At 35.9% G+C, this 20,362-nt stretch overlaps 2 protein-coding genes across 2 annotated transcripts; both read left to right on the top strand.

Moving 5' to 3' along the window:
- Nucleotides 1–6,230: 6,230 nt before the first annotated feature.
- On the top strand, nt 6,231–11,324 carry LOC110753421 (replication protein A 32 kDa subunit B-like). The gene is made up of 10 exons (XM_021954329.2): nt 6,231–6,461; nt 6,796–6,906; nt 6,979–7,076; nt 7,181–7,222; nt 7,505–7,582; nt 8,902–8,980; nt 9,091–9,150; nt 9,230–9,309; nt 10,796–10,864; nt 10,987–11,324. Exons 1-10 carry the CDS (start codon nt 6,360–6,362, stop codon nt 11,069–11,071), a joined length of 804 nt encoding a protein of 267 aa, XP_021810021.1. The 5' UTR covers nt 6,231–6,359; the 3' UTR covers nt 11,072–11,324.
- A 4,114-nt stretch (nt 11,325–15,438) lies between these two features.
- AIL5 (AINTEGUMENTA-like 5) lies at nt 15,439–19,165 on the top strand. The gene is made up of 9 exons (XM_021954388.2): nt 15,439–15,935; nt 16,054–16,465; nt 16,631–16,713; nt 17,129–17,137; nt 17,386–17,474; nt 17,584–17,657; nt 17,794–17,844; nt 17,918–17,994; nt 18,085–19,165. The coding sequence occupies exons 1-9, from the start codon at nt 15,812–15,814 to the stop codon at nt 18,804–18,806; spliced, it is 1,641 nt and encodes a 546-aa protein (XP_021810080.2). The 5' UTR covers nt 15,439–15,811; the 3' UTR covers nt 18,807–19,165.
- Nucleotides 19,166–20,362: the final 1,197 nt, after the last annotated feature.

The raw sequence follows: 20,362 nt of genomic DNA, 5'->3' as shown, positions 1-20,362 counted from the left end.
ATCCATGGAGAAATCACCAGCAAAAGGTTCTGATCTCAAAACCCTTGCAATTTTTCCAGCCAATGAGTTTTTTTACAACAAAATTCTCTCAAGAAACTCATCTGTGGGCAGCAGCTCTTCACGTTCTTATTATTTCGGTCGTGTGACTGGTTCTGTTCCTTTTCAATGGGAAGCAAAGCCTGGCAAGCCCAAGTTGGAGGCACATGATGAGGAACAACAACAACATCAAAAGTTCGATTTTGTGCAAAACCCTCCATTGATTATTGGTCCTCCACCAGCTACACAAAGCCTGAACATGAACAGTTTGCCCTACTCCTCAGGCCCATTCAGCAATTCTAGGGTATGGTTGTGGAAGAAGTTGAAGAAGACTCACAAGTTGAAGAGGAAGTTGAAGAAGATCAACAAGAATAATGGTGAGGGAAACTTTGATGTTGCTGGGTTGGAGCAACTTTATCATCAGGCTGACTTGTGCAAATCTGATGAGGAGATTATGAAATTTGGTTCATATGGGTCATCATCAAGTTCTTGTAATTCTTCATCATTATCATCAACGGCTTCAGCTTCAGGTTCTTCATCATCTAGTTCAATATCTAATCAGAATTTTCGACCCTCAAAGATACAGAGGCTGGCTAGGGGTTTCATCAGATGGGCCTTTTAGGTTATATTTTTCATGATTTGTTCATGTGGATTTATCACCAACTTCAGCAACAATGTGCCCTTGGTTTGCCTTTGTTTGATTTTGCATATTAAATCTTAGGTTAATAATGTGTAGGAGTATTCATGTGATGCAATAATGGTGAGAAGGTGATTGAACTTTTGATTTCACGAAAAACTCTTATTGTGAAGTCATGATGAGTTTAATTACCAGTGTTGGTACAATGCAACTTTTGAGCCTTGCTGGATGGAAAACCACAACAAAGTTGGATTAATTGGACTATAGAGAATACGTACTTGTTGTACATTCCTTATTTATGTACAAAAACAATTTTCATAAAAGAAGTGCAAAATAATCTTTTTGGAGTGCCAATAAAAAATTCCCTTATTTTATTTCAATTTTCCTTTTGTGTTTCTTCTTTTTTTTTTTTTTTTTGGGGGGTAAAAAAGGGGAGGGGATTTAAAGTTTGTTCTTTCCCGTGAGAGTAATGTATCATTGAAGTTACATTATCTCACTTATCTAATATCAACAACTAGTGCTTTTATTTTCTCAATTCGCTATATTGACTTAAACTCTGAGGCTGTCTTGAATGATTTTATGATGGGCCTTATTTTGTTTATCAATTCGCTATATTGTTTATTTTGTTGACTGCAATTGTTATACAAGCTCACTTGTGTAAATGGGTCTTACTTTTGTAGGAAGTGTTATCATATAAACAATATTAATAAATATGTTTATGGAACACCCAGCAAACTAAGTTTCTGAAATCATAAGAGAAAAAGACAAAAAATTCATAGAGTTTTTGGACTTTATTGAACAAACTAAATCAAAATAAAAAAGCTAAGCCGGCAAAAGGAAAACAAACCGCTACTAGTCCTCCTTCGAAACATGACATAGAGAGTGCCACCTAGTTACTCTAGGGCCCCACTGCACCGATGGACAATAAATCTACCATAACCAAGCTACAACACCTTAAAGAGTAATCTCGCAAGATGAGGTACAACCAAAGCCAGCCTAGATTTGAGACAATAGATCTACCAAAAGAAGAGGAGATCAACATAGGTCCACCAAAAGCCGAAGAACATCGAAGATCTGACGGCCCCCTGGATCTGAAGCTTTCTCTCTCTTAGTAGCTAGGGTTTTGTGTATTCTCCCAACCATATGTTACATGTTACATTCTTTACAATGCTCGACGCAAGTGTGCATTGGATGATAAAAGACACAATAATACTATTTGTACTACATTTACTGACCACTTTGTTGATCACCCTTCTAATCGAGTTGGGTCCCATTAATGTATGCATGTATTATGTATAAAAGAGGTGTGGTCAACAATGTGGTAAGTAAATATGGTGCAAATAGCAACAACGAGAAAATTAGTAAATATGCTTAAAGCGAAAGTATAGAAAGGGATGAATATACAATGGTCGATCGACCCATTTACACAAGTGTAAATGCTTACATTATGTTGACTTGTACATGTAGTTTGAGACTGCAAGTAATTATGCTTAGAGATAACACAGAATCCGTTAAAAGGATGACCTCGCCCATCAATTTGTTAAGATTATAAGCTGATGAAGCAAAATCAAAGGAGTGAATCAAGCTATCTCTCATATTATTTGACCTTCTGTAATATTTGAATTTTGAAATACAGTTTGCACCTCTATTATATCCGTGTAATTAACAAAATTACTTCTGCAACTGCAAGGTAAAGTCTATTTTTTTCAAATTCCATGTTTATTTTCTCCATTAAACTCAGTGGAAGTGAAATTTTCCAACTTTTTTCTTCCACACAAAAATTGGTATACTGAACCATTATTTGTTCAAATTGACTATTTTCCTTCATGGCCAAAAAAGAAGAAAAATAGACTATTTTGCTTTGACCAATAAAAAACTATTTTGGCTTTTATGGTGCCCCATATATGCCATTTCTTATAAACGTGTTGTATATCTCGTAATACAAGAGGATTGAACCAGGTTCATTACTCAATTTCTCAATGCAGGATGTTCGTTCTTTATTAAAGAATGGACACACATATTGATATTCTTGAAAATATATTAATAATACATTGGTACGTTTTGTTGGCGACAATGATATCGACACATTATCAATGAGACATCGACATTGAAATCTTTAATAAAGAATGGACGCCTAATTCCATAGCCATACTATTATATTACCATACTACTAATTTGGATAATATATTTTTTTGGATAAAGATTGTATCATGTCAGAATGTTTTAGATTAATAATAGTCTGCCAACAAAACGCATTGTGGCATACATATATGAACACATTGAAAGAGTCAGACTAATAAGTTTATATTATATTTTGTAACTTAATCAGTGTAGAGAGTTTGCAGAAAATGGTGTAGCTAGGAACCAAACTCATCACTCTAATGAAAGCTAGCATTTTCTAATTTCTACCCACCAATTTAAGGTGCACACCATTATGCAAGTTTCCTATCTTTTCCTAATATGTACATATCAAGCTGGAAAAATATATGTACATAAATTCTCCCAACTGCAAAAGCATCATTTCCAGTTCTGGGGGGTTTAGACTTATAGGGTGGAAACATTTACAGCTTACAACTGCTTATTCAAGAATAATCAACTGCACATGACTGTGCTGTTCATATATACTTATAGAATGTTAATTAGAGCTAAAGAAGAGAGAGGGAGAGAGAGAGATGCCATTTTCTATGTCATAGTTGTGGATGGAGATGGAGAAGGAAGAGAGTGGAAACAGTGTTGAAGCTAATAGCACCAAAGTGAAGATTAACCAGCAAAGAAAGAGAGGAAGGCCAAAGAAAAGTGCTAAAGGTAAACTTGATCTGGTCAACGATACAGAGAAAGCAGAAGCTGAAGAATCCAACTCCCCTGAACAAAGAGAAGTAGTTGATGCTGCTGCTGATGATGATGATCAGGAGCCTGCTGTAATTACAAGCAACCCACCAATGCATACGAAGCGGCGGAGACGGAGGCGCAAGGGGACACCAAGGCGAGCTGCAGTTTAAAATTCTAGACCTCCTTTTCTCTCTTGGTGATCTGATAATCAGAAAAGCTGAAATTTCTATTGGAAAAAACTTCATTTCTAGCCTATCAATGTGAGGGATGATTTTGCAGTAAAATTTCACCCATTTTTCAATCAGGGTTGTTCTTCATTTCCTCATATTTGCTTGGTTAATTACACAATGTCGCTAGAAATGAGCATCATACATGTTAGAGTCTTATTTTAATTTATTTACTTCTTCTATATATATGACAACAATTGCAACAAAGGTGGATTCATTCACATGAAAATACTTCTCATATACTGTGTACTTCTCATATACTGTATATCTCAATATGTAAATTCATCATCAGTCTTTCTACCTATTATCAATTGAAATGTGCAAGTTAGGTATATATGAAACTAGTGTAATGAAGGATACTGTAGGTTTTCTTTCACTACATGTTTCTCAATTCAGGATAACTTTAATATTTCCAATTATATGAGATGAGAGGAAGTTGCTCTGAGTTTTATGGTTGAATCTAATTAATTTCTTAACTAGAAGCACTGTGGTGCCATCTACTTGACATAATTCCAAATGTTTGAGCGAGTTAATTAATTACCTTCATTGTAATTTTCTTTCTATTTCAAAAAGAGCAAAGAAAAACAATATTTTTTTTCAGTTCACATCAAAGCAGGGTCGGGGAACAGATCACAACCTTTAATAAAAGAAAAAAAATGCTTTCTTATTCTTCAATGTTTTATTCTGTTCATAATTGTTACATCCCTTTTTCGAGGAATGTCATACTTCTCAACCACTCATTCATCTAACAATTAAACTCTTCATATAGCAAATTGGAGGTTTTTGAGGTCCTCTCGAAAGGAGCGCAAAAAGAAAAGCTAAAATAGAAAAAAGAAAATCATAGACTAAGGATTTTCAGCGGGACTAGTATTTTGGCAGATCTGATGTACTGATACTGATGGAAGTTACGTGTGGGGAACTTTCAAGTTTAATACGTGAACAACATATATTAGGTGATGCACGTACGTGTGAAGCCTTGCTTTGATACCATGATGGAAGTTGAGGTTCACCCCAAAACCAATTGGCAATGGGGGATTAGCCCAACTCCTTATAAACACAGGCTAGGTCACTTAACTTTTCAATGTGGGATAAACACTCTCAATAGATACTCTATTTTTCTGGTTTAGAGGTCATCAACAGGTTGCAGTTGTGTGTGCCTCGTGTTGGTTTGTGGCTATTATGGAATGCGAGGAATGGAGTACTTTTCAGTTTTGAACCAATGCCTATGGAGAAAACTCTTATTTGTGCAAAAAACTATGATGTTGAATTTCAACAGTCTCATTTGCTTCATCATATGAGGCCTTCTTTGTCAGTTCGTGAAGTGGCCGTTTCAAGATTCGAAAGCCTATTGGGTAAAACTTACATATTAAACTCGACGATACGAGTGGATTTTGTTAATAAACATATAAAGATACACATAGTCAGAGAGACGTAATGAGCCTCACCCTCAAATGCATCTCTATCAATAAAATAAAGTTTAACAAATACAAAAACTAAAACTAGACAATGTAATCATGAATCACGTTTAAGATAATTGATATTAAAACCTTTATCATCATCGACTCTTTGATTCTCAACTCTTTCCAACTTGAGGCTTAATAATGGGAGATTCGGGAAGATTTTGCCAAGAAGAGAAATCAAACATCTCAACAAAAATAAATCAATTCTCATAATAGAATCTATGCATTTAATTAAATATACCAACACAAATAAAAAATCTCAACAATACCAACAACAAATCAAACATCTCAACAAAATTCCTAAAATCAAAATCCTCAAATTTTAATTCATTCCTAATTAAACCCTAGAATACTCAATTTCAAATTAAAGATGCATAAGATAATGAAAAAAGTGAGAATGAGAAGAATAATTATTGCCAAAAAGAGAAGTTGCTAGCAAGAGGAGAAGTTGATGTAGACAAGACAAAAGGGAGAAGTTAGCCTAGTCAATTTTTTTTTATTTTTTTTTGCAAAAATTGGGTTGGGCAGCTCTTAACATAGAAATGCCCTTGTGTGAAAGGCATTGGCGATGGAATCCGCTATATGATGGCTATTTTAAATTTATTATTGTTGGTGTGATGGATTTGCTTGTGTAAATTTGACTCTTTTGTCAGTCGAAAGTTTGAGTTGTACTATTTCCTCCCTTGGGGTTTTGTCCCACATGAGAAAGGTTTTAACGAGGCCGCCGTTAATGTGATGGTTCTCACTCTCTATTGTTTCTTGGTTTTTAATGGAATATTTTTTTGTATAAAAAAAATTAACTCTTTATAGTTTCCTTTAGAAATTTAACTCTTCATAACATAAATAAATGAAGTGGACAAGAATAAAAGTAAAAGAAAATTGGTATAGAGGTCGAATTTGAGTACAAGAGAACGATCACATTACTTGACCAACTGGACTAATCCACGAATTACTTGAAGCTACCCGCGAGTTACTTGGAGCTAAATTTAAACTTTCATTGTTAATAAAAGAAGTGGAAAATAATAAAAGGAAAAGAAAAGGGGAAAAATGTGGCGGGAATCAAATTTCCATTTATACCTATTGGCTCTAAGTTTCAGTCTTGCAATACTCAGCAGGGTCATTTGATTTGATCAAACTAGCCTGTTAGGGTTTCTCATAGATCAGAAAGGCATGAGCTTCACCCAATTCGATGGCACTGCGGCCTTCTCAGGCGGTGGCTTCATGCCCCCTCAGGCCACCCAGACCGCCGACCCCTCTTACAATACCTCCAAGGTCTCTCTCTCTCTCTCTCTCTCTCTCTCTCTCTCTCTTGTGCTTACTCTGTTTGGTTACGAACAAACCGGAGGAAAATTGAAATTTTCAATGCAGCAATTGTGAACTTCTAGGGTATTGAACTGATGGGTAGTTTATAACACTGTTCATTTTCTCACGATTTCCATTCTTGTGAACCAAACAGTATTCGGGATATGGATTGTCTTGTGCTTTGTGAGATGGCAATGCTTAATTACAGCATATATTTGTGTCTTCTAAAAATAAAAGCACATATATGTATTATTCATTGACCAATTAAAGTGCGGTTATTAAGGTAATTGTGACACTTTTTCAGAATCGTGACGTTCAGACATTGCTGCCACTTACAGTGAAGCAGATAAAGGATGCATTTGTCTCAGCAAATGAAAAATCAGAATTTGTTATTGACGGTGTTGACGTGAACAATGTGGGTTTATTTTTTCAGATTGTTTTCTTCCTTAAATTGTTGGTGGGCTTTCTGACTTTTATTTGTTCCTAGGTTACACTTGTGGGGATGGTCAGTGACAAAGTTGGAAGAATTACGGATGTTGCTTTCATTCTTGACGATGGGACTGGACGGTTGGATTGTAACAAGTGGTAAGTTTTCTCAAGGCTTTTCTTGTCATCAGATTGATAATTATATGTTAGTGAGTTTCTTAGTTCTGTTAAATTGTCAATGACGGCTTCTGGTGCTTGTTTAGGTTTGATGAAGCAATAGACGCAAATGAAATGGAAAGAATCTTGTATGCTTCTTTCTTGCCTAACTAATTGCACCTGTTTCTGTATTGTACTTCGATTAACATGTATCTTTATTTGGGTGTTTCTCACTCACTTATTTGAATAAAGCCATTTCTCTCGCTTTTCAAGTGTTTTCTTAATTATCGAAGATTCAAAGCTGTTCATATTCCGATTGAATTTTGTTCCACTTTTTCAAGATATATTGCAATTTTTTTTCCCTTCCCCTTTACTATGGAATCAAGTGAAATTATAAATTAATGCATTATAATATTTATCCTTAATATCAGGGATGGAATGTATGTCCGGGTTCATGGACGCTTGAAGAGCTTTCAGGGCAAAAAGACCTTAAATGTCTTCTCTATTAGGTATATTCCCTTTTGTTTCACTTTAAGAGATTATACTGATGAGTAGGTCTCTAATTCAGTATTTCAGTAAGCTTTGTTGTACTTTGTGGAACTCTTTGTCTTGGGTTAGTGTTAGCATTTTGTTTGCCATTTATTTCATGAAGTTCACTTCCATTGATCGCTTGTTTGCTGTTGGAGAGACTATAGGCTTGAGTTTTGTTTATGGCTTGTTTAGCTATTAGGAAAACAATAATCATTCCATCATTAGAATGAATGAGTCAAGGAATCGCTTGAAACTAGGCTGCAAGTACAGTGATTGATATAAATTCCCTTGGAAAGAAATAATTGAAGTCTTTACCAGGATTAGTAGTAATTAGTATATTGGTCTTTCTGATGTAAAATCTGGGCCTGACAACTTTTCGTGCATGTGGTAGAGAGTGGATAAGTTTTGCAGGGAAGGTAGTGCGTGACTTATATCTTGCAGAGAAAATAATAAAATTGATTAAGCAACTAAAACTAGTTATACTTACAACTAAAAGAATCTATCAATTCTATCTTAATAACCGCACTTTAACTAAAAGAATCTATCAATTCTATCTTTTCATTATCTTTTTATGAAGAAGAAACTTCAAGGGAGGTTACAAAGTTTCTTATGATATGGTACAGTTGAAAGGAAAATTTGTATCAGTACGTATGGTTGTACTTGTGTCTTTTAGGATCTTGAATTGTTTCGTTGATGATAACTCTGTGGCTAATATTATTGTTCTAACTGGAATTTGAGGTCTACCCTGCATTGATCATGTTACGTTCTAGAAAAACCTTGCACCGAGATACTCAATATATGTCATTTTGTGTAAATACAATATGTTGTCCCAATTATTTTCTTTCCAAGCATTATTGTGTGTGGCACACGAGGTAGTGACTTCAAACTTAGGTGGAAGTTTTTTTTTCTTCATAAAGAATTAGTACGGGCCAAGTATGGGAGTTATTTTCAGAGAGTGTAGTAATTTAAAATTTGTGAGAATGTTGCATTCTTGATCTTGTTATGTACTCTGGGTCCCAAAGGGCCACTTAGTAAGTGAAGATTTAAAAGCTTCTTATGAGAAGCATCCACAAGGTGTGACCGCTAGAACCAGTAGCATCATTTCGCTACCGTTTTCCTGTAATTGTTTGATATGGCTCTTAAGGAGGGTCCAAATGATTGGCCTAGATATTAGAAGTCTTGGAAATTACTAAGTCATCATTGGATTTCATGAAGCAGGGTCCAATTCATTGACCAACATATACTTATGCTATCGTTCATATTGAGGTTTCAACATTGAAATTGGTGTGATTTTCAGGCCTGTGAATGACTATAATGAGATTGCAAGCCACTTCATTGAGTGTATATATGTCCATGTCTACAACGGCAGGTTACAGGTATTGGCCTAACTACTGAGAATTTGATTGTAACTTGGATTGCATAGTTATTACATTGACATGGAAGTGTATGCTCGGGTTTTCTGATGTCTTTGTAAATATTCTGATAGAAAGCACATGTTGATGTTGGTGTCACTACTCAACCACACATGGCAATCCCAACAAATCAGGTTTGATGTTCAACTATAGATTTCAGTCTGATGCATTTTTTGTTATTGCCTTCCTAGTCTAATTCATTGTTTCCTTCAGTTTTCTGGCCAATATAGCTTCGATGGACAGAGTAGCACTGAAGTAAAGGTCTTAGAAATTTTGAGCCAGCCTTCATACCTGTGAGTACATACCTGGAAAATAGTCATGTTTAGCTATGAAAATATTGCTGTGAAGTGGCCCAAGTGGCAAAACCGTCTCAATATTTAGCTGATTGTGGTAATGTGTTACTTTTAAAGCAGCCTCAAACTAAAATCAAAGCTTAAGAAACTAAATATTGACATTATGTGGGTTTTTGGGACAGCAAAAATCTTTTAGCATGTTACAAGTCATATGTTGCATGTTTAGTGGCTTGAAGTGATCTATAAGGCCCCATTTGGTGGGCTGGCTTGGACTGGTTAGGATGGGCTTTGAAGCATTGGATTGGAGGTTTGCAAAACCCTTTGGTCGGGGCAGCATTTATTATATTTTTCATACAAAAACACTATTAATTACCCAAGTGTAATTGGTGTATTGTGTTGATGAGTGCTGCAAAAACAGAATCACATTTGTGAATCTTCGACAATAAATTGTCAGATTGACGTTGATGGCCTGAGTAAATGGAAATCACATTTGTTTGAACTTTGAACGAGATTGAGATAGATTTTGGCCCATGAGAAGTTGATCAAAGTTATTTATGGGGGAAATTACTAGGAACACTCACACAGAGGGGAAAAAAAGAGCCCCGGACAAGATTGTTTACTAATCTAGTATTCTGTTCGATTATTGAATAATTTGATATAGGTATTCTCACTCAAGGACCAATCTTATGTTGGAAAATGATAAATGATAAATGCCAAATCATAATTATAAAATCATCTATTTGCATGGTGTTACTTTGTTTTAATAGTTGCTCAAAGTTTTGACAAGATTGTGGCTATTACTTGTTTTTGGCTAGAACTCGGGAGTGCGTATGTGAGTGACATTTCTATTTTCTGTTAAATAAATGTAGTAATTAAGGAATTCGCACTCAAGCTATAGCTGTATGTTAATACTTGATACAAGGTGATTGTCAAGTGGCTCAAGTCACAATAATAAATCATCTGCTAGTGCTAGATGTTTAGTATAGTCTTCCTTCTTTGTTTTGAATATTTCTTTAATTTTTGGCTTGATCTTGGTCGTTTGAATATTATTTGCAGTCCATGCTTAATTTTGACAGCTTCAAAATTGCAGTAGTTAATAACCAAAAGCCAATGGCCTTGTGCCGTAGTCCTCCTTTTATAATCAAGGAGGTGCTTAAGAAATGGCATGCAGATCAATGATGTACTGAATGAATGCATATACATATTTGTACATCATTGTATGATAGGTTCAATTTGTTTCTTTTGTATGCAGATGTGAGAAATTCACATGTGCCATAGTCCGCCTTTTATAATCAGGGAGGTGCTTAAGAAATGGCATGCAGATCAATGATGTACTGAATGAATGCCTGTACATATTTGTACATCATTGTATGATAGTGTCAATTTGTTTCTTTTGTATGCAGATGTGTGAAATTCATGGTGTAAGCTTTTCCTTTTGCTTCCTTTCTGTTTCCCATTTAATTGTAACTAGCTTTGCTTGTTTCAGTGCAAGGGAAGAAGGGGCACACCTTGATGATATAGCCCGACAACTGAAAATTCCAGTGAATGATCTCATGTCTCTCTCTCTCTCTCTCTCTCTCTCACACACACACACACACACACACACACACACATTTACCTGCACATTTGCGCAGTCAAAAGAATATCTAAATCTTACATCTTTTGGATTTTGAACAGGTTAGCTGTTGATAATCTAGTACAGGAAGGCAAAGTTTACTCAACAGTTGATGACTTTCACTTCAAATCAACTGCCAATGCTTAAGTCTTTAGCCTTGGGCTCTTTTACTTTGTTCTGTGAACCCTTTGAATACAGAGGATTGCATATTCAAGCAACTCTCTGCACTTTGTTTTTAGATGTGCATCTTATAGACTAGCTTATCCAAAATGTATACGGCTGAGATATTACCAATAGGCCCATTTCCATTTTTACCTGAGCAAACTGTTTCTGTTTGTTTTACTTTGTACATAATTCTTCCCTTTCTCTTGAATTATTAAAACCGGTTTCCTATCTTCTATTAGAATTGCTCAAGTGATTAAGAGCATTTACCCTTGCACTTGAGGTCCTAGGTTCGATTCCCCCTCTCTAATATTTTGCTTGTATAAAAAAATAAATTACTGCATATGAGTTCATATATGAACAATTCGAAGCTTAATAAAACTCGCTAAATTTAACCTCGGGCATAATCTAATATAATTCTCACATAAGTAAAATCAAGGAGCTTTAAGTCAAACTCAAGTTTGGCACAATTGGGTTATGCTCATTTTAATTATCCTCTAATCTCCTTTGGTGCATTTAAAAGTTCTATTTATTATATAGTTGAAAATTTTGACAAACCTGTCCTCACATAAAAACATGTTTCAACTCCAATCATACAGTCTTTTCCTCACATACACAATGTGAATACAATATAAAAAATTCTTGCAATGACAATAATAGTATCTAGAGATTATAAAAAAAAAAAAAAAAAAAAAAAAGAAGGTTGCAAATAAGAAACAAAAAGAAGAAAAAAGATGTCATGTGAGATGTGATCATGAAGTAATAATAAAGAAATGGGGAGCGAACGTGAGGAATGATTCGTTTCTCTGACCACAAACCCACCATGCACATTGCTTTATTAATTACTTTAATTTAAACATAGTTTGACCGTGGACAAAATTTGGGGTTTCAATTATGAAAGCCAGCCAATTTCATACCAATATGTTTTTTTTCTTCAGCTCTTACTATAAAGAAAGAAAAAACAAATGCAAATTCAGCCGAACTCTCTGCCAATCTCTGCTTTCTCTTCTTTTATTATTACTATTATTATTTTATTTTTCATACATTCTTTTAATATGTGGAAAACATCATAATACAATGAGATGAGTAATTTCATCTTTACAAAAGACTATGCAATGTTTCCATCGCTTCTGTTTAATAAACGAATTTAATGTGATCTAATTTTATAATTAATTGATTTCAGATTGAGCTCAAAACTTGAAAAATATCGTAATATAGTGACAGGAGTTTCGAGGCCTCAATACTCGTTCACTTGCATTGCACCCTTTTGTACACTTGTGGGGGGTTGCTTAGTGTAAAAGCAGTTTTAGCTCTTATCCGGGTTTTGAGGCTCTGACCTTGTCTGCCCACCTTGCAATATATACCTAATCTTTTCTTTCTTTAATTACTTTCTCATTCATGTGGATTTTGCTTTGTCCTGCAGCTTCGATTGGGTGGTTGGTCAACTTGGTCTTGTCCCTCACTCACTATGCCTTAGGCCTATATATTTAACACTTGGCCAGACAAAAAAAAAAATATTTAACAGTTGGGGGCATGTGGCCGCAGCTTTCGGAAGCAAAAAAAACTTACCTATAATGGGAATAACACTGTTATGTTATTCTCGGTTTATAACACAATGACACATTGACAAGTTATCTTACGTGTCATTGTGTTATTAACCGCATGTAGCAAAAAGTTCTATCTTCGTTGCATGAGAGTTTTTCTCCTCCATAAGAGAGGTGGCATTTCGGAGAGAGAGAGAACGAATAATAGAACATTATGTAAGAAATATTTCAATGACTAAGTTTAGTGAGAGAATAACTTGATTCCAATGACTAAGTTTCAAGTGATTAAATAATGCTTGTGTTATTACATTAAAGTAATGATTAAGTTGGCGTATGTGTAAATATGTATTGAACTTTTCTGTAGTTAATTGCCACCTGTGAGCTATGTAACACACATCCAATAAACTTTGGTCCAAAAGCAACATACTTCAACTTTTCTTCCGCATGTTATACAATACCCTAGAGGCTACAATTAGAATATCACAAGATCTTATGACTTTTTGAATCGTGTACTCTCTTATCCAAGAAAAGAAATCATCACATCAATACATATCTTCTAGAAAATGAAAGCAATTTTTAATATATGATACTAGACCAATTATATGTGACAATGTAAATTATTCTCATTATTTTGTGTGTATATACCCTTTTAAAACCTTACACGATTACCTTTCTGTATTGGGTCATATTAGATAAGAAATTCGTTAATGTTAATTGTATCAAAGTAAAATTATCTTTAAATTGCTCTAAAAGGAACTGTAATATTGTCAAACTGTGAATCTATAACATACATAGAACAAATTAAACCTTCTACATCAATGATCCAAATTTACATCTAGCAACATAAGTAATGAAACCCCATGTTAGAATTTGACAATCTAGAGAGCTATAGGAAGAATACAATTCTATAAATAATATTGAGAGAGAGAGAGAGAGAGAGAGAGAGGCATGGACCCCAACACCACCAAGAAGATCCCAATAATAAATTGAAGACCAAATTAAGTTGAGTGATAATGCATTCATGCTGCATGTATAGCAGCAGCTTCAGGTACCACATACCCTGCTGTTGCTTCCTCTATAATTGCTTGTCATAATAAAGACTCATAGTCATAGTAAAAGATATTAATTAATATTCACAATCCGATTTCATTTTGGTTTCGTGCATGCAGCATGACACGTACGCATCACATTTATAAATAATTGATATTATTTTGTTGTGTACACGTGTCGTTGAGATGACATGCACGCATGTGGATGCCATTACCAAATCTATCCTCTCGCAGACAATGCCACCACTCCCACCTCTCTCTCTCTCTCTCGCTCTCTCTCTCTCTCTCTCTGAATTGTTTGGATGCTAATAAGGTCACGTAGGAAGCAATATGCCAAGCTAATGACATCCCCCACTCGCATCTTGGTCACTTTCTTTCTCTCTCTTTTTATGCTCTATGAATGAAAATTAGAATTAGTGAAAGTTCGGATCGTTTCAATTAATGCAACACAAAAGAGCATTTTCAACATATATATCAAATTATTAGAGTATATAAAAGCGTTCTCTTAATTGAAAGAGAATATTGTTCAAACTGAGTAGTCAAATGATACATGTAGAATTGATTTTGAGATTTTACGGGCCCAGTACAAAGTAATACGACCTCTTAAAAAGAATTGGACCGCATATATTAATAACAAATTTAAAACAACTCATCAATTTTTATTTTTTAAATATTGTAAAGAAATATCAAACAATTCAATAAGGAACATAAATCCAAAAACCCATGGTTCCTCAAATTAATAATTATAATTAACACAAAGAAAATTACACCTATCTAGTGAAATTAGTATTGACAAAGAGCTCCTATTATATGTAAGTTTAATTTATTAATATATTATGTGGGATCAAACGCCTTCATTGATAACAATGAAATTGCCCCCGTTTCCATTAATTTCTATACATGAAATGAAATTGCCTAATAATATATTTTCTATAAGATTCTCTTTGAACATGGTTGCCAAGAAGCAAAATGTTCAAATATATAACAAAAGCCTTAAAAAAGGGTGATGAGGCCAGAAAAAGAGTGAAGGGCAACTGGCGTGATGTTTGACACATGGCAGCCCCAAAATTATAGTTGTGGTTAAAAATGGAAGGGCGCCCGAGAGGTGCGAGTTGTCCTGGCATGAGGCTTGAGTGTTAAGCAAATGAAGAGGATGAGGAAGAGAGGAGGTATATTTTTACAGAGGGAGGGAGGGACAAAAAGAAATGACACGCGGCAAAGGAAGGGAGGATCTGAAATGATTTTATTTACGAGTGTCCTCTAGTAATTTTTGAGTGTTCCCGGTACACCACGTGGTTGTTGTACCATCCAATAGATGGAAGACATATGGAATATGTCCAATGCAGTCCGCCACATGTCATAAGAAGAAATGTAGTAGGTTGGATAATAATTCCACATGTTCTATGTTTATTGGATGGTACACCAGACACATGGTGTATCTGGAACATTTAAAAATTTCTCACTATTATGGGTCACGGTGTTTCCTTTCTCTCCCTCTTGCTTCCCCACATTCATACACATCACATACCCTCTCTCTCTCTCTGAAAAATCATGTAATAAAGTAATGGCTTTCTTCGGTCAAGAAACCCAAAAGAGAAGAGAAGATGATATGAGAAGAGAGAGAAATATAGACACACACACACACCGCTCAGTCATCCAATAAAAAGCTTCCACTATGCTTTCTTTGCCCCCTCTCTCTCTCTCTCTCTCTATCTCTCTCCATTTATTCTACTATTTAATCTCCCCTTACTCATAAAACAAAAGAATCTCGATCCTCGTGCAACCCTTAATATCACCCTCTCTCTCTCCTCTCCTCCCTCTTTTATTTCATTCATTCGTTCATCTCTTTCTTCATTCACCCCATCAAACTTCTACTACTACTTCTAGTCTTTAAGTCTTCTGCTAATATCACCTCCTCAATATCTGTGTCTCTACTCAAACTGAACCCTTCCCATTTACCTTATAACTTTGACATTCACTCTCTATCTTTCTCTTTCTGTGAAAGAAAAAAACCCACACGTCTCTGAATATTTTGCTCTATTTCCAAAGACAAAGAAAACCCACAACCCAACACATACATCTCTTTCCAACATCATCACCATCGTCAAAACGAATTGGAACACTCAAAAAACATGGATTCTTCTCCTCAGAACTGGCTCCTCGGCTTCTCTCTTTCCAACCACTCTCATCACCGTCACCCTTCCCATGATCTCTCCCTCTTCGAGGCCTTCACCTCCTCCCCCTCTCACACTTCAGGTCCCCAAAAATCTCTCTCTCTCTCTTAAATAATTACTAATCTATTTTTTTCTAATTAAATGAATCCAAATCTATTTTAACTTAACATCAACTATTTTTTATGTTCTTGCTGTTGCAGCTCATCAACAACAAGATCACTCAAACCCTGGCGGTGCAACTCCCTCTTCTCCAACCGACCTCTCAATCTTCAGCTCCGGCGTTGGCGGCCCCAAGCTCGAGGACTTTCTCGGCGGCTCCACAGCCACACCTCCCTCCCTCGCTCACTTCTCTGGTACTACTGCTGATCAACCCCACAACCACCAGCAAACTGCTCCTCTTGCTTTATCCGAAAACGAGATTTACGACTCCGAACTCAAAACCATAGCCGCTAGTTTCCTCCGCGGTTTCTCCACCCCGGCCACAGCCGCCGCCACTAGTGTCCAAACAATCAAACCCCAAAACCTGGTCCCTCTCGCCTCATCCGAACTCACCCCCAAAAAAACGCCCGACACCTTCGGCCAACGCACCTCCATTTACCGCGGCGTAACAAGGTAAAAAGGAAATAACTGCTCTTAACCGCCTCAGCTACAAGTTCATAAGTTCATATCTTTATGGATTTTTATTTATCTATTATTATTTTTGAGAATATTTGCTTATTATTATTGTTACTGATAATTTTTGTTCGGGGGTTGGTGGTGGTGGGTTTGAATTTTTAGGCACAGGTGGACAGGAAGATATGAAGCGCATCTGTGGGATAACAGTTGCAGAAGAGAAGGACAAAGTAGGAAAGGCAGACAAGGTAATTTCCATTTTCTTCATTTTTTATTTTTCTCACCATGTACCAAGCTTCCTAGGGTTTTAAGGTTCTTCGCCCTGTTTGATTCTAACGTGCGCTTAAGGTGTACGATAGTTGCTTTAAATTCAATGGGTCCACTGGATCCATTTCTTGGTCTAGCTCTGGCAACGGTCCCGATCATTCAGAGCAAATGAGCAGAGAAGGGCTCTTAGACCTCAGATTGAGATTAGATCTTATGGCCTGTGACACCTAAGGCGCACACTAGCTGTTCGCAGCCAGTGATGCTATCGTGCACATTGTGTCTAATTTCATGAGTGGTGAAGATTCTGATGTGGGTTTGCTTTTTTGTGGCATGTACATGACGCAAATGATTGCTGCTATGGATATGCTTTAATCATCATCATCAACTTCTCTGCAGTTTATTTGGGTGAGTTTTTACTGGTGGCCTTTTCTATAACTATTTGCCCATTATTAATTAAAATCATTATTTTCAAGTACAAGGATGGATCATGATCAAGTTTTACTTGGATTAGATAGATTCACTCTAGATTTTGGTCACTGTATCAGAGAAATATTCTTTGCACGAATGCACCAAATCATGGCTCAGATTCTTATTTATGAAAAAGTAATTAAATTAAATAAATAGTTATTGAAATTGTTTTGTAATATTTATAGGTGGATATGATAAAGAAGAAAAGGCAGCAAGAGCCTACGATCTGGCAGCTCTCAAATACTGGGGTCCGACTACAACCACAAACTTTCCGGTGAGATCAGTGGCCGGCATGCAGTATATATGTTTTGAGTTTAGGATTTTTCGTTTTGTTTTTTGTTTTCTTGAAAAGCTTTGATCTAACTTTGTTATCAATTTCAAAGGTTTCTAGCTATGAGAAGGAATTGAATGAGATGAAGAACATGACTAGGCAGGAATTTGTCGCTTCTCTTCGAAGGTAAATAATAAATATTTACATGTTGTCGATTACTTTTTTTATATATATTTATATATAAATTAATACTTTTTCTTGTTGCCGGGTTTTAAGAGATTTTGTTGCTGATTTTTTTTTATATATATTTTTTATGTTGCAGGAAAAGTAGTGGATTTTCTAGAGGAGCTTCTATTTACAGGGGGGTCACAAGGTTTGTAGTTCACCTTTTGTTGATATTAATATATATATTTTTTCTTCTAATTAAAATCCATTTTTTATTTCAGGCACCATCAACATGGTAGATGGCAGGCAAGAATAGGAAGGGTTGCAGGCAACAAAGACCTCTACCTTGGCACTTTCAGTAAGTCCCTTCACTTTTTCCTTTAAAAAATTTCACAATCAAGACTTTGTGTTGTTAACTAATGAAGACTTTAATTTTTGCTTTGAACAGGCACCCAAGAAGAAGCTGCCGAGGCCTATGACATTGCTGCCATCAAGTTCAGAGGCCTAAACGCCGTGACCAACTTCGACATGAGCCGCTACGACGTGAAGAACATCGCCAACAGCAACCTTCCCATAGGAGGAATGTCCGGAAAATCCAAGAACTCGTCGGACTCCGATAGCAAGAGCATCGAAGGAAACCGCTCAGCGGATGATCGAGATCTCTCCTCTGCATCCTCTGTGACCTTTGCATCTCAGCAGACTAGTTCCTCCACACTAAGCTTTGCAATTCCCATCAAACAAGACCCGTCAACAGATTACTGGTCCAACATTTTCGGGTACCACCACAATGCCAAGAACCCTAGCACTGTCTCAGTTGCACCATCATCCTTGTTCCAATCTTGTACGACCAATGTGCCCTATGGCAACAATTCCTCACAAATACCCTTCAGCATGGACTTCTCAGTCTCAGCCACCTCTAGCACTTCTCCCTCTGAAACCAACAACGGGTACTTTGTTAATTACAATGCCCATGGTCAACAAAAACAACAACAGGACCAAAGTACAAGTGGTACAAATTCAATCCCATTTGCTACACCCATTGCTTTAAATAGCAACAATGGATTTGAAACTTCTTCTGGTTATGGAAGCTGGATTGGGCCAAGTCTTCACACATTTCAGACCCATGCGAAGACCAATCTCTTTCAGACACCAATTTTTGGCATGGAATAAATTTTAGCAGCTGAGATCACATGAGGAGATGAAGATGATGAGGACCTCTGCGAAAAACTATGAAAAGTGAAGGAAGGACAAAAGGAAGAAGACAATGTTTGGGGTTTGCATGCACATGTGGGAGTCAAAGCTACTTTAGTTGAATTAGAGATGAGGTGGACTGACAGGCATAGGTCATAATTTGACACAGGAGAGCTCAGCTCACACTGTACTAACTCAACTTCTTTTGCTGAGATGGTGTTTCTTACCTTTTCTTTTTTGTAATTTTTTTTTTTCTTTTTGTTCTTTTAGCTTTTTCTTTTTCTTTCTACTGACATGATTCTATATATGGGTTTAATGAAAAAGAAATCCTTTTGTAATCCTTTGTTCTTGCTTGTTCCAAGCACAAGTTTTCCATGTGAAAAAAAAAAGAATGAAAAAGAAATATCTATTTCAAAAATTTCTTTTGTATGAATTATGTAACTTAATTTCTCGTAATATCGCTGGTAGTAACCATACATCTGTTATTTATTTATTTATTTTGTGGAGGCATGATAACTCAAAGGAGAAATACTTCCTATCTCCTTTTCATTGTTACTTTCTCTTTATTTCTCTCATTATCTCATAAGTAACATGAGGAGAGAGATAGAAAGAACAGGACAATAATGAAACGGGTATAGATAAGTTTCTCTCAACTCAAAAAGGGATAATGAATAATTGCGTGGCCAAACTTTAGGAATCCCGCTCCTCTCATCTAAAACAGTGAAGTAAACTGTAGAGAACATGCTTGTTAGTGTTCTCTTGTGATTTTTATATTGCTGGACAGATATTGTATTGTCAAAATATGATTACAAGAATCAACTTCATCAATCGTGAATTCTCAGTCTGACATCGTAACAACATAAACATCGTCAATTGTATGTCGTTCATGGTGAAATACTTGGATTCGAAGTTTACATGAACTATTAGTCCAAAAATTGACAAGAACAAAATGGAAAAGGAAAATGTTTCCAAAATATATATATATGAAACTGACCCCACAGAGAGTACATGCTCGTACTAAATTATCAATACTTATAAAAGTTTAGGGAGGTTTTGGTTAGGATAAAATGACTTTATTATATACTTTAGCAACTCAAATCAATACAAATAATTCTGGAAAAGTAACAATAAATATTCAATTAGATTGATTCTTGGTAGCTTTAGCTTTACTTTTGCCTAAAATTCTCTTGTATATGCAAAAAAGGCGTTCCACTCTTTTGAGTCTTAAAGACTGTTGCGCAAGAATGGCTTGACCAAAAAGTGAGAAAGCCAAAATTAAGATAACAGACTTTAACAAGATGATAATAATATGCAAGAGGACAAGAACAAAACCCATCTTGCATGTTTTGGGGTGAGCTTTTTGGTTGATCAGCTCCCAAATATAAAGAATCCTGTCTTTTCTTGTCTCTTATAAGATGATGGCATGCAGTCCTTTCCTTTGCATCTTTCGGCGTCCATCAGATCTTTGAACCACCCAGCTCCCCTCATCTTTGACCATTATGTTGAGATTTGACCACACATATGCATACACACAT

The sequence above is a fragment of the Prunus avium genome, chromosome 1, assembly GCF_965620075.1.
Source record: "Prunus avium chromosome 1, drPruAviu1.hap1.1, whole genome shotgun sequence".
Taxonomy (NCBI): domain Eukaryota; kingdom Viridiplantae; phylum Streptophyta; class Magnoliopsida; order Rosales; family Rosaceae; genus Prunus; species Prunus avium.
Note: the sequence above shows the minus strand (reverse complement) of the source record. Positions and strands in the feature narration are given on the sequence as shown.